Consider the following 14,175-nt stretch of genomic DNA (forward strand, 5'->3'; position numbering starts at 1 on the left):
TTTTTCACTCTGGAGTCTGAATCTCTTCTTTTCCTTTATACAAGAACTCTCCTTCTCTCCTTTGCTCAAAGTACGTTTGATTGTGTCAATATCTTTTTTTGGATTCAAATTGGATCAAAATGAAAATATTGACGTTTGATTTCCCCAATCCCCTCGGTTGAGTCAATATCTTTTTTGGCTTTCAATCGAAGTTTGATTCAAAAATAAAATGTAAATATTGATTCAGATTTCCCCATCAAAATTAATGAAAATATTCATTCAACCTATTTGAATCAAAAATAAAATGAAAATATTGATTCAGTTTGATTCAAAAACTGTTTCAATTCTTTGATCTTTCTCTGAAATCTAAAATGAATCATAATAACACCCACATTTAAATGGATTTTGGTCTAAAATAAATGAAAAAATAAGAAATAAGAATACTCTTTATATAGTATTGTATTATTACTTGGGATATTTTATATTTATGTTTTTCATTTGTGGCATCACAAGTTGAACCATACCCAGACGGTTGACCCACTGACCCAGAAACCAGAGACAAAAGCAGTTCTATTTCTGGGTCGATTTTTAGAACACTGCAATGAAATATACAAATTTACAAAGAAACCCATGAGTAGCTCCAAATCTCCTATAGATAGTAAAATTAGAGAAAGTTGGCAGAGGTGATTTGGAATTAAGATTAGCTGAGTGTGATGGCTGTTCAGCGGGCTATGGAACCAATGATGAGGTTCCGCGCCAGTATGGTAGATCCAAAAGGACTTAGGTGGAAGTAGAAATTAATAGATGATTTAAGCGCCCATAACAATCAATATTTTTTTTAGGAAGATAACAATCAATGATTTACTCCTTTATCTTTTGCTCAATTAGAGTTTAAGAATAAAGCAGGTTGGTAAGGTCTCCTCTTGGTTGTAGCGGAGACTTGAGATTGAATCCTGCCTAAGCCTGGGTTGGGGAGGTTATGAGTTGGGGAATGTGCTACCCTTCCATTGTGAAGCCTTTCAAAAAGATTAAAAAAACTTTGGCTTTATTAAGAAGCGCCCCCCAAACCTTCTTAAAATTTTATTCACTAAAAAACAAAACAATAAGCCTTTTAGTTCAACCATTTCAATTGTTATGAACTTATGATGATTAAAGTTCATAAAAAGATTAGATTAAAATTGAATCATGATTCCAATTAGGGTGCATTTTGAAAGTCTAACAGAGGTATATTTGTCGCAAAGTGAAAGTCTAAGAGAATTTTTTTAACTTATTGGGTTCTTTGTAATTTACCCAATTTTTTAATCCGCACCGACCTAAGGCCCAGGCCTAGAGGCCCAGTTCGTAATACTAAGATGTGGTCATGTGGAATCTACTTTAACCTCGGTAGTCGGTACCTTACCGATTTTCCTCTGAAACCAGAACCGCTGAGCGGAGTTGAATTTCTTCGATTCTTGGCTTGTCTCTACGATTGCGAAAGCGGGAGCTCGTTTCGTGACGAAGGGGCGAGGAATAAGGTTTTTGGTTTGGTAAGCTTCTCTTCTTTCATTTCTCTTTCTTTTCCCTTTTCTTCCTTTTCACTTCAATTTTTCCCCCAATGGGCCTTTGGAGTTTGGACCTTCAAGCCATGGCTTCTTCATGAGAATTGCAGGTAGAGGTCTTTTTTTTTTTTTTTTAATTTATGCACGACTCTTCTTTCCCGTCTCTGCTCTTGTCGATACATGTTGCCTCGTGGAGCCGCGTCCTCAGTCATAGAGGGTGAAAATGGGATTGGACCCCAATCTGGTTCGAGTTCCCACGGATTTCACCATCTAGCCATCTGGATAATTAGTAGATTGCGCGTGCTTATTTTCGTCAATTTTTTTTCAATGTCATATAGGTGAAGCCATGACTACCGAAGAGGACTCAATCGAGCAAGCTGCGGCAGCTCGACGTGAGAGGCTGAAAGCTCTTAGAGCAGCTCAAGACCTTCTAAACACTCCGGATGAAGATTCGACTCAAAAAGAAGATAAACCAGAAGAAGAGGATGCAGATGAAACTAATGAAAACAAGTAAGTCTTTTTACCTTGTATCCTCACTTTTTTTTTTTTCTAGTTGTTTGAATCTGTTTTTCTGACTCTTTACGTTGCTTTAAGTGTCAAGTGTGTTGGAACTGATTAAGAGCGTGTGTGCTATATGAAAAAAAAAAGAAGGTTTCTATTGTTGGTGTGGAGAATATAAAGAGGGTGAGAGGGTTGGGGAGGGGGGACAGGAGAAGCATGTTGCAGAGCATAGACCGATCCCAAGTTTATGGAAATGATCACCACAAGGAAACAGGCCTTCCATGTCGGTCCATTGGAGGGTATCATTTTTGGAGAACTATACTTTCTTAATTATGTTATTTTCCTACAGCTTACAAGCAGAAGTCAAAGAAAAAGAATCACTAAAAACATTTATCTGCTTTAGAATAAATCCTTGTTACTTATCAAACAAAAAAGCAAGGAGACATTAACTGAAAGTATTATATTAAGGGTAGCACACTAGGTGAAGACAATGGACCTGTTCTCAGATCCACATTGGATGATTTCTTCCGGAATTGGAGGGCAGTTGCAGGATCGTCATGGAAAAATCCAAAATTAAAAAGGAATGGACCCCACCAGTAAGGGGATGGTTGAAGTTGAATTTTGATGGAAGTGGTTTGGTTAATCCGGGGCCTTCTGTAATTGGGGTGTAAATAAGGGATGAGAATGGGGTTATACTTGTGATGTACTCAGGTCCAATAGCTGAAGGAGATTCAGTCAAGGTAGAACTTTTGGCAGCAGTATTTAGGGTGCAAAAAGTCAAGGAAATGGGAGGTGACAGATTTTTATTGAAGGTGACTCCAAAGTAGTTGTCAGTTGGTTAATGAAGACTAGTACTGCTTTATTGGAACTGCAGAAATGAAATCAGGTGCTTTAGATGGTTTTCAAGAGACATGCAACTAGAAGTCCAATGTGTACAAAGATTGACTAATTGTGTGACTAAATAGGGGGTTAATAGTTAACAATTATTTTGGGCTCAAATGTAAAAAGTAGTTTATGAGGTGAGTTAGCAGGGGTTATGTTCACAAGATCTATTTGTATGGTAAACTAACATCCTCTTGTAATACTTGATTGCTTTTAATTAATGAAACTAGCGGAGGGGGCCCTGCCTTGCAGGGGCTCGCTCATAAACTATCAAGCTCGAGCTCGATTCGAATTAGATACTTGAGCCCGACTCGAGTCAAAAGCTCGGAAATTTGAGCTCGGCTACCTTTGATTGCAGGTCTCTCAAGCAACTGAGGTGCCGAGCCGAGGTCTCCCTCAATTGCTGAGGTGCCAAACTGAGGTCTCCCTCAACTGCTAAAGTGTCGAGCTGAGGTTTCCCTAGCAGGCGAGGTGTCGAGCTAAGGTCTCCCTTAGTTGACAAGGTGCCGAGTTGAGATCTCCCTTAGTTGTCGAGGTGCTGAGCCGAGATCCCCCTTAGTGACCGAGGTGCTGAGCCAAGGTCTCCCTCAGTGGTCGATGTGTCATCTAGCTCAAGCTCGATTCGAATTAGAGACTTGAGCTTGAGCTTAGAAGTTCGAGCTCGGCTCGGCTCGGCTCGAACTTGAACTCGACTACCTTTGATTGCAGGTCCCCTAGCAGCCGAGATGCCGAGCTAAGGTCTCCTTCAATTGGAGAGGGAGTGGCATTCTTGTAATTTGTAAGAGAAAGAGAGAGTTGGTAGGAGAGAGAGTGGCATTCTTGTAATTTCTATGAAAAAAAGGCAAAAAATACTGTTAGATTCCATTTCCCTCATCCTCAGGCCTTCTTACGTACACATTTCACCTTAATATATTTATATAGATTCTTCATATTGTTACTGATTAAAAAAGAAAAAAAAAGTGATAAGGAATTGTTGTATATATCAAGGTTTTTTAAATACTCAATAAAAGTTTCCATTACCAATAAAAAAATTATGAATGAAAGAAGTTCAGATCTAAAATAAGAGAGAGAATAAAGATAACACCTTTACAGATACAAAAGAGATAGAGAAGGCGCATAGGTAACTTCAAAAGAAATTTTTTGTTTCATTAGTTCTCATCTCTTTTTTATGATAGTTCTCATCTTAAATTTCTATTATGATGACTCTCTTTATAGTTCTCGTCTCCCTTCATGGACTCTAATTTTGACTAAAAATCTAACCAAATACAACTCCTAATTGCCTTAAAACTAAGGCAAATCCATAGGGAACCTTAAATAAAGATATAGACTTTTAAAACAGCTTTAGAACTAAACAAACCAAACAAACCTTAAAACAACTCCTAATTGCCTTAAAACTAAACAAACCAAAACCAACCCCAAGAGAGAGAAAATAAAAAACAGATTCAAATGTTGCCACTGACTGATACCCTATCATAGGTTGAAGATAGAACTAAAATTGAAACTTTGTTAGGTGCTAATTACAGGTCTGGAGCTATCTGGGATCCCATAATTGAAAGGTTCAAGATGTAAGCTAGTAGGCTAAAAAAGATACTACTTTTCAAAAGGAGGTAAAGTAAGCCTTTTACAAAGTACCCTCTCAAATCTGCTCACCTACTGGCTACTATTTGTCGTTGCTCACCATGCCTTGTTTGCAAACATGTAGAGAAACTCTGTAGAGACATTTTTAGGAGGGGCCTAATGATGGGGAGAAAGTTTTTCATATGGTTGCATGGAATAGGGTGTGTGAGTCCAAGGTGAGGGGAGGACTATGAATAGGGCCTTACCTTGCAAGTGGAATTGGAGATTTGACCTTGAAAAATAATACTTGTGGAGGAAGTTATAAGTGGTCATCCTTTTTTTTTTTTTGATCAATAACAATTTCATTAATTCACCAAAGAGGTTACATAAGGAAGACAAACACACTTATCTTCCAAGTACAATCAAGAAACAAAAGAATAGGTAGAGACAAAAAATTACAACTTAGCCCAAAACATTGAATCCCTTTTTGCCCCTTGTTTATCTAAATCATCAGCTAGAGAATTGGCTGATCTTTTGACCCAGCACATTTCAACTTCCATCTCCCGCACCAGCCACTCAAATTTCCTCCTCTGATTACTGTACCTTCATAAACCATTGCTGTCTGCATTCAGCCACCCTATCACCACCTCCAAATCCCCTTCAATTAAGATTTTTTTGATGTTCATCTCCTTGGCTTTCTGGACTCCTTCCATAACTGCAAAGATCTCAGCTCTAAGAGAGTCACCTACTCCAATTGGGCCTGAGAACAAGGCAAAAATGACCCCATTCTCATCCCTAAAGACACCCCCAATCCCTGATTGTCCAGGGTTCCCCCTACTACTCCCATCAAAATTTAATTTCATGAACCCAGCAGGTGGAGGTGTCCAAGACACACTCATTACTGACTTGGTCTGTGTGCACTTTGCTATTTCACCCATTTTCCTACGCCACCTGAAAACAGAAGGGGAAAAAAGGCCCTGCAGATCTAATGGAGGGTTCCATCTACACCCAAAGAGGGAAAAAGCCCATTCCCAAATTGACCTCACAAAATGGCAAGACATCAGTAGGAAAAAACCAGTCTCCCCATCCGCTTTACATAGAACACACCAATGGGGTGACAAGCAAGTATTGGTCGCTTCTTTTGGAGTAGATCACCAGTGTTGAATCTTTCTAGATAGGCTTCCCAACAAAAACTACCAACCCTAGGAGGGATTGCTCTGCACCAAACCTCATCAACAGGGAAAGGGGGGGTTACAGGACTGGTGGACTGACTTAGGACTTTGAAAAAGGAAGCACAAGAAAAGAAGCCAGTGGGGGTAGGGGTCCAAATTCTAGAGTCCGCCCTTGTGGGGTCTAAGACAACATTATCAAGAAGTTCAAGAAGGCTTGAAATATTAGCAAAGTCTGAATCCCTCAAGGCCCTTCTAAGACCCAAATTCCTCCCAAGCCCAGAATTGGAAGAGGATAGGGTAATGAAGGATGAAACTGGCTCATTTTTAAGATCAGATAGAGCATACAAAGAAGGAAATTGATCCTTTAGAGGGGCATTCCCCACCCTAGTTTGTTCCCAGAATTTTATGGAGTTACCGGAATTCAGATCATACCTGATATTGGGGGAGAATACTAGAAGTAGATCGTGAATGGATTTCCAAGGAGAAAAGCTTGTGGTCCTAGCTTTGATTCCAGCATCCCAACCATTGTGCTCCAGCCCATGTATACTTGCCACTATTCTAGCCCATAGCTTCTCCTTCTCCAAGGGGAACCTCCACAACCACTTCCCTAGAAGAGTCATATTCCTTCTCCTAACATTCCCGAGTCCCAAACCACCACAAATTTTACTCCTGGACACTACCTCTCAGCTGACTCTATGGTCCCTCTTCTCCTATCCCGGCTCCCACAAAAAGTCTCTCATCAACTTCTCCAACCTATTAGAAACCTTCACTGGGATTTTGAACACAGACAAGAAGTAGATGGGTAAATTAGCAGGCGTGGCCTTAATCAGTGTAACTCTTCCACCAAGAGAGAGGTAATTCTTTTTCCAAGAGACCATTCTTTTTTCAAACCTTTCCACCACCGGGTTCCAAAAGTTCTCCCTCGTAGGGTTGTCACCTAATGGTAACCCTAAGTAATTCAATGGCCACTCTGACACTTCACACCCCAACACTTCTGCACTCTCCCTGATCTCTCCCTCCTCCATATTCACCCCTGCTACACAACTTTTCCCAAAGTTCGCCTTCAAGTTAGACATTTGCTCAAATAGTTGTATCACCAACTTCAAGTTCTTGATAAAGCTCACATTGCCACCTTCACAGAATAGAATCGTGTCATCAGCAAACTATAAGTGAGTGAGGGGGGTTTCCTTCCTCCCGACTCTCCAACCTCTAATGAGACCCCTCGAGTTTGCTCTGTGAATCAATTTCCCCAGGACCAACGCAATTAGTATGAACAAGAAAGGAGAGAGAGGGTCTCCTTGTCTTATACCCCTACTGGCTGGAAAGAACTCTACCACTGTCCCATTCACTAGCACTGAATAATGACAATTTTGGACACAGCCCATGATCCAATTGCACCATTTACCACCAAACCCAAATTTGATCAAAACTTTCCTCAAGAATTCCCAGTCCACCAAGTCATAAGCCTTTTCCAAGTCCAACTTATAGACCACTCCCTTCTTTTTAGCCTTCTTAAAGTTCTCCACACTCTCATTAGCAATTAAGATTTGATCAGTGATTTGTCTTCCACTCACAAATGCTCCTTGATTTTGTGCGATGATGTCTGGCAAAACCTCCTTCAACCTCAATGACAACACCTTAGCAATGATCTTGTACAGGCTATTAACCAAGCTAATTGGTCTAAAGTCCTTAAGGTGGGAGGCATCTTTCTTTTTTGGAATCAGAGCTATAAATGTAGAGTTCACACTCGGATTGATAATTCCTCTCCTGAAAAACAAACTCCTCAAACACCAGCAAAAGATCATCTTTCAAAATATCCCAATAGTCCTGATAAAAAGCCATTGTGAACCCATCTGGCCCTAGAGCTTTTGTTCTATCCATAGAAAACATAGCTTCCTTAATCTCTTCCAAATCAAATCTTCTTTCCAACCTTCTCCTGTTCTCCACCCCTACATTTGGCCAATCCAAACCTTCTACCCACACCCTTCTACTTACCGGCCTTCTTTGAATGGATTTAAAGTTCTCCACACAAGCCCCGACTATCTCCTCTTGTTGTGTTAACTCAACTCCACCTACTACCAATTTGGAGATAAAGTTCCTCCTCCTTCCATCCGCCAAAGAGTGAAAATACCTAGTGTTTTTGTCTCCCTCCTGTAACCATTTACACCGAGATTTTTGCCTCCAGCTTATTTCCTCCTTATGCAAGCAATCAATCCTCTAACTGTCTTCTCAAGCCTCTCCTGAGTTCCTTATCTTCCTCTCCAAATTCTCCCCTTTCTTCTTTAGAGTCAATGTTTTCAAGTTGGTCCATCAGCGCTTTCTTTCTTTTCTCTAACCTCCCAAACTCCAAAAGATTCCACTCCTTGACCTTTGCTTTCACAAATTGTAGTTTCTTATGGAATCTTACCCCCTCTCAATCCACCATTGGGTTACAGTCATACCACCACTCCCTTACTTTATTGGTAAAACCAGGGTGGAGTAACCACATGTTTTCAAATCTAAATGGGGCGGGTCCTCCACTCCTTCTTTCCTCCTTACAAATCACTATGGGCCAATGGTCCGAGGTCACCCTTGGGAGAGCTTTCGAAGCCAAATTTCCCCAATGTTCTTCCCAATCCAAAGAGAACAGGAATCTATCCAACTTAGAGCAGATGGGACTAGATTGGAGATTTAACCATGTAAATGTTTTGTGGGCTAAAGGAATATCTTTAAGCTCAAAGGCATCCACAAACTTGTTAAACTTTTGCATGCTTTTTGTCACCCTCTGATTAATCTTATTGGTTTCCTCCGAGTATCTAATCACATTAAAGTCCCCACCCACACACCATGGCCCATCCCACAGTCCTCTAACATCAGCCAATTCCTCCCACAACTTCTTTCTCTCTCTGTAGTCATTTGGTCCATATACATTTGTGAGCACCCATACATAACCATCCTCTTGTTGCTTAAACTTCATGGAAACCGAATACTTCCCAATTAGCTCCTCCAGGCCTTCAACCGCATCCCTCTTCCACATTGTTACAATCCCCCCCGAAGCACAACCCACGAATGAGCAACCACCCAGCTAATCCCCCTGGCTTTCCATACACTCCTCGCCCAACTATTATTAAACTCCATTCTCTTGGACTCCTGTAACAGAACAATATCTGGGTCATACCTCCTTATCACCTCTTTTATTGTTGCTTTTTTTCTTGCATTCCCTATTCCCCTCACGTTCCAACTAAGTATCTTCATTTCCACTTCTTTCTTGACTCCCTCTCTACCTACCCACTACTTTCCCCCTTTTCTTCTATCTCCTGTTGCCCCGAACTTCTTATCCCCTTCTACATCTCTTTTCAATCTCTCTACTTCACTCAGCTTCCTCTTCTTTGTTTTTATCTCCTTCTTCCTCTTCTGTAGACCTTCTTTCAGCACATTCAGATCTTCCAGCCTACACCCCATCTTCCCCACAAATTCTGCTATCATGTCCTCTTTCATCGAATTCTCCACCCCTATCCTTCCTGCACTTCCCCTCCAACTCTGCCCCCTGCCCTTCCCTCCTCACCTCTGGTCCCACCCCTCTTCTCTCCTCTCCAACCATCCCCCCTCTCTTGTTACCTGCCTCCAGCCATGTTCTCTCCCCACATTCCTCTCCCACTCTACCATCCTTCCTTTCCTTCCTCTCCATTGACCCCTCCCCTCTTCCTTCCTCCCCACCCCTCCTCCAAGTCAGAATTTCTTCAACTTCACAAAACACTCTTTCAATGATTTCCCACACTTTTTCGTTCCTATACCTCCCTTCCCGCTCCTCCCCACAGTCCTTTACTTCCTTCTCCACTACCTCAGACAACCCACCATCTAGCTTGGCTGCATATTCATGGACTACAGTACATGGCGTCGGGACGGAATCTGGAACCAAAGACATAGGAGACACATTAGTAGCACAACCTGAATTCACTTTGTTACCTGGGATTGATAGAAAGGTTGGAAAAGGACTGTTCCCGGCCTCCCTCTCTTGTTCCAGAGGTTGGTAAACATCTGTCTCCCTGAGTTGGTTGGAAAGTACTTCTGTCCTTTGGTCACTCTAGTGATCTCTCCTCTCTACCCCTGAATCACCCTTAGGAGGTATGTTCCTGCTCTGCTTCAGGTTCTCCCGATTTGCCCCTTCTGTTGAACCTTGCACACTCTAGAGTCTTAGTCCGATTACAACCTTCACCCTGAAATAAGCTTGCAATATTCCACCCATCCATGCCACCTTCGACATAGCCACCTTCGTCATTTACACTGCCCACGTTGGTACCATCATCTGAGCTTTCATCCAAATCTTCATCTTCCTCACTACATTGCACCTAGCCTTCATCCGCCTCTTCCCTCTCTTCTGCTCCTTCCCTTGCATATCTTGGATTCGGCCTGTCTGAGGAGCGTCGCAGGGAGCTAACCTCCTCACAGTTTCGGCGGGGGACCCACTGAAAGTTCCCCTTCTCCAACTTCCGCTGCTGCGAACGTCCCCCGTCCATTCTCACCATTTGGGACGAAGATAGACCAAGTTCACTGTCTAGTAATGGTCTATGTTGTGTCTCCTTACCCCGACCCACGTGACAACTTAAGTTATCACGTGGGTCATTCGAAAAAGACCCGTGTTCGGTATTAGGCCCGCTCGACCCGCCCACATGGCCACTTAAGTTGTCACGTGGGCCCTTAAATGAGTGGCCCGGTTCACTTTCAAACCCACCCACATGACTTTTTAAGTTGTCACGTGGCTCCTTCCAAATTTGTCCCGGTTTAATCTTCAGCCCACCCACCACCTTCACTGGCTCGGACCAAGCCATTCTGCTCCCAGAAGCAATCTGCTTCTTTGTCACGTCAGCATAAGATGAAGAGCCCGCCCTAATTTTGTTAAATTCAAACCCGTTTGAATTAATTTCCTTAAATAGGTTGCCTACCGTTTGGTTTTCCCCAGCCGACACAGTAACCCCAGATTTAACCTTCATCTGCTCCACCTTTTCACCGCCCTCCCTCTTCCCTCCACGTGTCCACCACCCTGCCATCTCATCATCTTCAACCTTAGGACCTCCTTCTCACCACGACCGTTCGACTTCTGAAGCCACCCACACCTTGTACCAGGCTTCATCCGAACAGATATCAAAGAACCTCAGCAAGTTCTCGTGTCTAACACCAGCAACCTGTAACTCCACTGCACTCAGGTTACGTCTATCAGCCTTCACTAAAACACCTCCCAGGCTCTGCACTATATACTCAAGAACAGGGTCCCGCCATAGGTGAAATGGAAGGCCTATTAGCTTCAGCCAAACACACCCATCTTGAAGACTTCATTGCAGATTGGGCTCCAGTTCTGAACCTGTATCAGAGCTCCATCCACCACAACTGCTTTGAAGCTTAGTTCCTGATTGCCTACATCAAGCACGGCTTTCGTCTCCGCAAAAGGGAACAGCATTGCTTCATTCCCAGCACCTATCTGTCCTGCAACTGTACTCAGAACCTTCTTCCAATCTGTCACCCCTTTATCAGCCACTAACACCATTCTTTTCTTCCATTCCTCCTTCCCCACTCCTACCAATATTCTTCGATGAATAGAAGAGCAAGCAACCACCATTTCAGGACTCAAATGGCCTTGCACTTCTACACTCCCAGAGGTGCCAATCGATGCTGCCTCCTCCTGAGTTTTTTGACTCTGGTCTTCAAGCTTTTGGCTAGTTGCCTTCCCTCCATCCACTCCCTTCTCTTCCGAAGCTACAAGGTAAGACTGCAGCACCTGCACAAAAGCCATCCACCCTTTCTGCAATCTCCCTTGCGGCACACAAAGCATTTGTTTTCCATTTGTTCCAAAAAACTCCACCACAGTGACGAACCACCCCTTCTTGTTTCTATTCAGTTCTGTTACATATCTCTTGCCTGGAACTGACATGGAGTTTTTCCAACCATTCACCTTACCAGAGTTGATAGCCCCATCTACGAAACCTTTCATCCATGCTATAACCTCCTTTGACACCAACACTGTCGCCCTGTTATTCTCTCTGATTTTCAGTACAACCTTGCCTTTGGTCCTTTCCTCTTCAAACTTGAACGCCTTGGCTTCGATCGACACCTCAGACCTCCATCTTCCTACTGCTCTGAAACCTCTCTCGTCCTCCATAGAAATTCCTTCGCCGCTTTATGAAGTCAGCTAGCTCTAACAAAGAATCCTTCGAGTAGCCTGCTTACAATCCGTATCATAAACCTTGAATATAAATTCGATTTTCTGTTGCAGAGTTGCACGAGAACTAAAGGCAGACAAGAATGCCACGAATTCCTTAAAATTCAATCCATCGACCATCCTTAATAATCTCTGACAGAGAGGATTGACAGCGAACTCCGGCACAGACAAGAACTCCTCTGCAGAGATGAATCCAGCACCATTTCGATCGAGCTGACAGAACCTTTGGTAAAGCAAAATGATTTCTTGCTGTGAAACTGCACAGTTAAAGGCATACCAAGTAGGTATGGTTGCAATGCTCCTGGACTTCTTCAATGTCGTATTGAGTAAGCATAGACGAAGTGTTTCCCATTGTCACAGAGGCCGGGGAGAGAAATTTCCTGAGAAGCAATAGAAAGAGAATGAGGTCTGTTGGTGGATGAGGAATCCTAATTCCACCATTCAAGCTCGATAATGGAGGCTGGGAAACAACTGGGTCTTCTGAAGAAGGGAAAGCAGAAAAAGAGAAACTTCTGTAGGCAAGTGGTCATCTTTTTTGACCAGTAACTATTGAGAATTTTATTAGTTATTTTTTCAGCTTATTCAACGGACAATCATTCACAGTTGGTAGCAATGGCACATTCTGCAACTTCAGGGCCTAGCATTTGTATCATTGTATGGGGTGGTCTCCTCCAGATGTAAACCAAGCCAAAGTAGAAAATATTTTTAAAAAACTTTAAAATATTAAAAATCCAAAATAGCAAAACATTATAAAATTGCCATCAAATGATGAGTCTAGAGAAAACTGATTTCTTTTTCTATGGGTTCTTTCACTATTTCAATGCCCGCATCAGTAAATCACTGAGATTGATTAACATATTTAGTTATTTTTCATTTTTTAGGCTATGATATTTATATTTGGCGCCATGCTTTGCCTTTGGCAGTAACTTTGATAGGTAATAATTCCTCTAGAGGTGGCCATCTCATGTGGTTGTTCATGCATATGAAACACTTTTTTTTTTCAATTAGTGCATTGATGGTTTTGTTAGCAAATAGTGTTGCTGGATATATTTCATTGTAATTTATTTTTGAAGGAACCTTGTATTTGATCAATGTTGTATTAAGGTGTATGATGAAGCTGTGCTTGATTTATATTTTAAGGACCTTGTTGATAAACATTTATATTTGGCATTTGCTTGATCTGTTTTCTTAATTGCGGTGGTCTTTGCAGGACTCTGAACATGAAGTTCAGGAACTACCTTCCTCATGATAAACAGCTTCAGGAGGGTAAGCTTGCTCCACCAGTCCTACCAAAATTTGAAGATCCAGTTGCCACTGAGCCGCCTCCATCACAAAAGACCGAGGTTCTAATTCTTCTACTATAAAACATTTGCATTATGGATAATGATGAGGTGTTTTACCCTCGTCTTGCTGCTTAACTGACTTGGAAGAGTTGAACAGGATCCATTTGTAAACATTGCTCCAAAGAAGCCTAATTGGGACCTCAGGAGGGATGTGCAGAAGAGACTTGAAAAGCTGGAAAGACGTACTCAGAAGGCAATATTCCAACTTATGGGTAAGTACTTTTTGTGCATCAACTATAGTGAGTTGGTAAGGAATATATTGAAACTTCTGGTGAAACAAGATTTATGCAGAGGCTTAGCTTAGTTTTTAAAATGAACTATCTTTCCTAGGAAACAATTGGCTTATTTGTTTGCTTTACCTTCATTGTTGTTGATTCGTACTGCAGAAGAAGACAGGCAGAAGCAAGAGGCTGAAGAAAATGGAGCTGCTATTGAGGATTAGAAATTAGAAATCAAGTATTGTATTGCCATTTTAGTAGCCACCATTTTTTGGAGAGGGAATGCTACTTGCCAGTCAAAAATCTATTGCCTATGATGATTTGGTTCTGTCTAGAGAAACCAGATTTGCCAAAAGAAAGTAAAGTTCATAGATATTATGGGGAGAGCCCTTCCGTTGACTATAAATCTATAATGAAGTCGTATACATTAACTTCAGAAAGGGGGAAGTGGATATCGTAAGCTCTTTGCTTGAAATGGTTGTCATTGAGAATTATGAACCACCATAACTACATAGTTCATATTATGTTTCTTTTCGCATGGGAGTTTTAGAAACCCGAAATGCGTTTGCACCACTATATTTCCTGATAGCTGGAGTAATGGCCTTTAGAATAATTATGATCAGTTTCACTTTTCTCTACTGTTCAACCCATTTCCTTGGCCTGGGCGGGTAGCCCTGGTTCTTCTAGGTCCATCGTTAACAGATTACATTTTCTTTTTGTTGAAGTTTTTTGGTGGTATTCCGTGTGCATGTACAAACTTTCTTATATACTGTTGTAGCGAATGCCAGACGT

The 14,175-nt window shown here is 41.9% G+C and overlaps 1 protein-coding gene across 2 annotated transcripts; it reads left to right on the forward strand.

The window, feature by feature from the left end:
- The first annotated feature begins 1,355 nt into the window (after nt 1-1,355).
- On the forward strand, nt 1,356-13,943 carry LOC104591609 (Cwf18 pre-mRNA splicing factor). Of its 2 annotated transcripts, none has more exons than XM_010250527.3 (5): nt 1,356-1,505; nt 1,856-2,027; nt 13,033-13,165; nt 13,263-13,377; nt 13,552-13,943. In XM_010250527.3, the coding sequence occupies exons 2-5, from the start codon at nt 1,864-1,866 to the stop codon at nt 13,605-13,607; spliced, it is 468 nt and encodes a 155-aa protein (XP_010248829.1). In that variant the 5' UTR covers nt 1,356-1,505; nt 1,856-1,863; the 3' UTR covers nt 13,608-13,943. The 2 variants fall into 2 exon arrangements, with proteins under 2 accessions (XP_010248829.1, XP_010248821.1); XM_010250519.3 differs by having other exon boundaries at nt 1,490-1,627.
- Nucleotides 13,944-14,175: the final 232 nt, after the last annotated feature.

This window comes from Nelumbo nucifera, chromosome 3, assembly GCF_055504915.1.
Source record: "Nelumbo nucifera cultivar China Antique chromosome 3, China Antique-T2T, whole genome shotgun sequence".
NCBI lineage: Eukaryota > Viridiplantae > Streptophyta > Magnoliopsida > Proteales > Nelumbonaceae > Nelumbo > Nelumbo nucifera.

What these genes read in the sequence shown, in the direction of transcription:
- LOC104591609 (XM_010250519.3), top strand. An exon ending in CTCCATCACAAAAGACCGAG is followed by an intron (nt 13,166 to 13,262) that starts GTTCTAATTCTT and finishes AGAGTTGAACAG; the next exon opens with GATCCATTTGTAAACATTGC. An exon ending in GGCAATATTCCAACTTATGG is followed by an intron (nt 13,378 to 13,551) that starts GTAAGTACTTTT and finishes TTCGTACTGCAG; the next exon opens with AAGAAGACAGGCAGAAGCAA.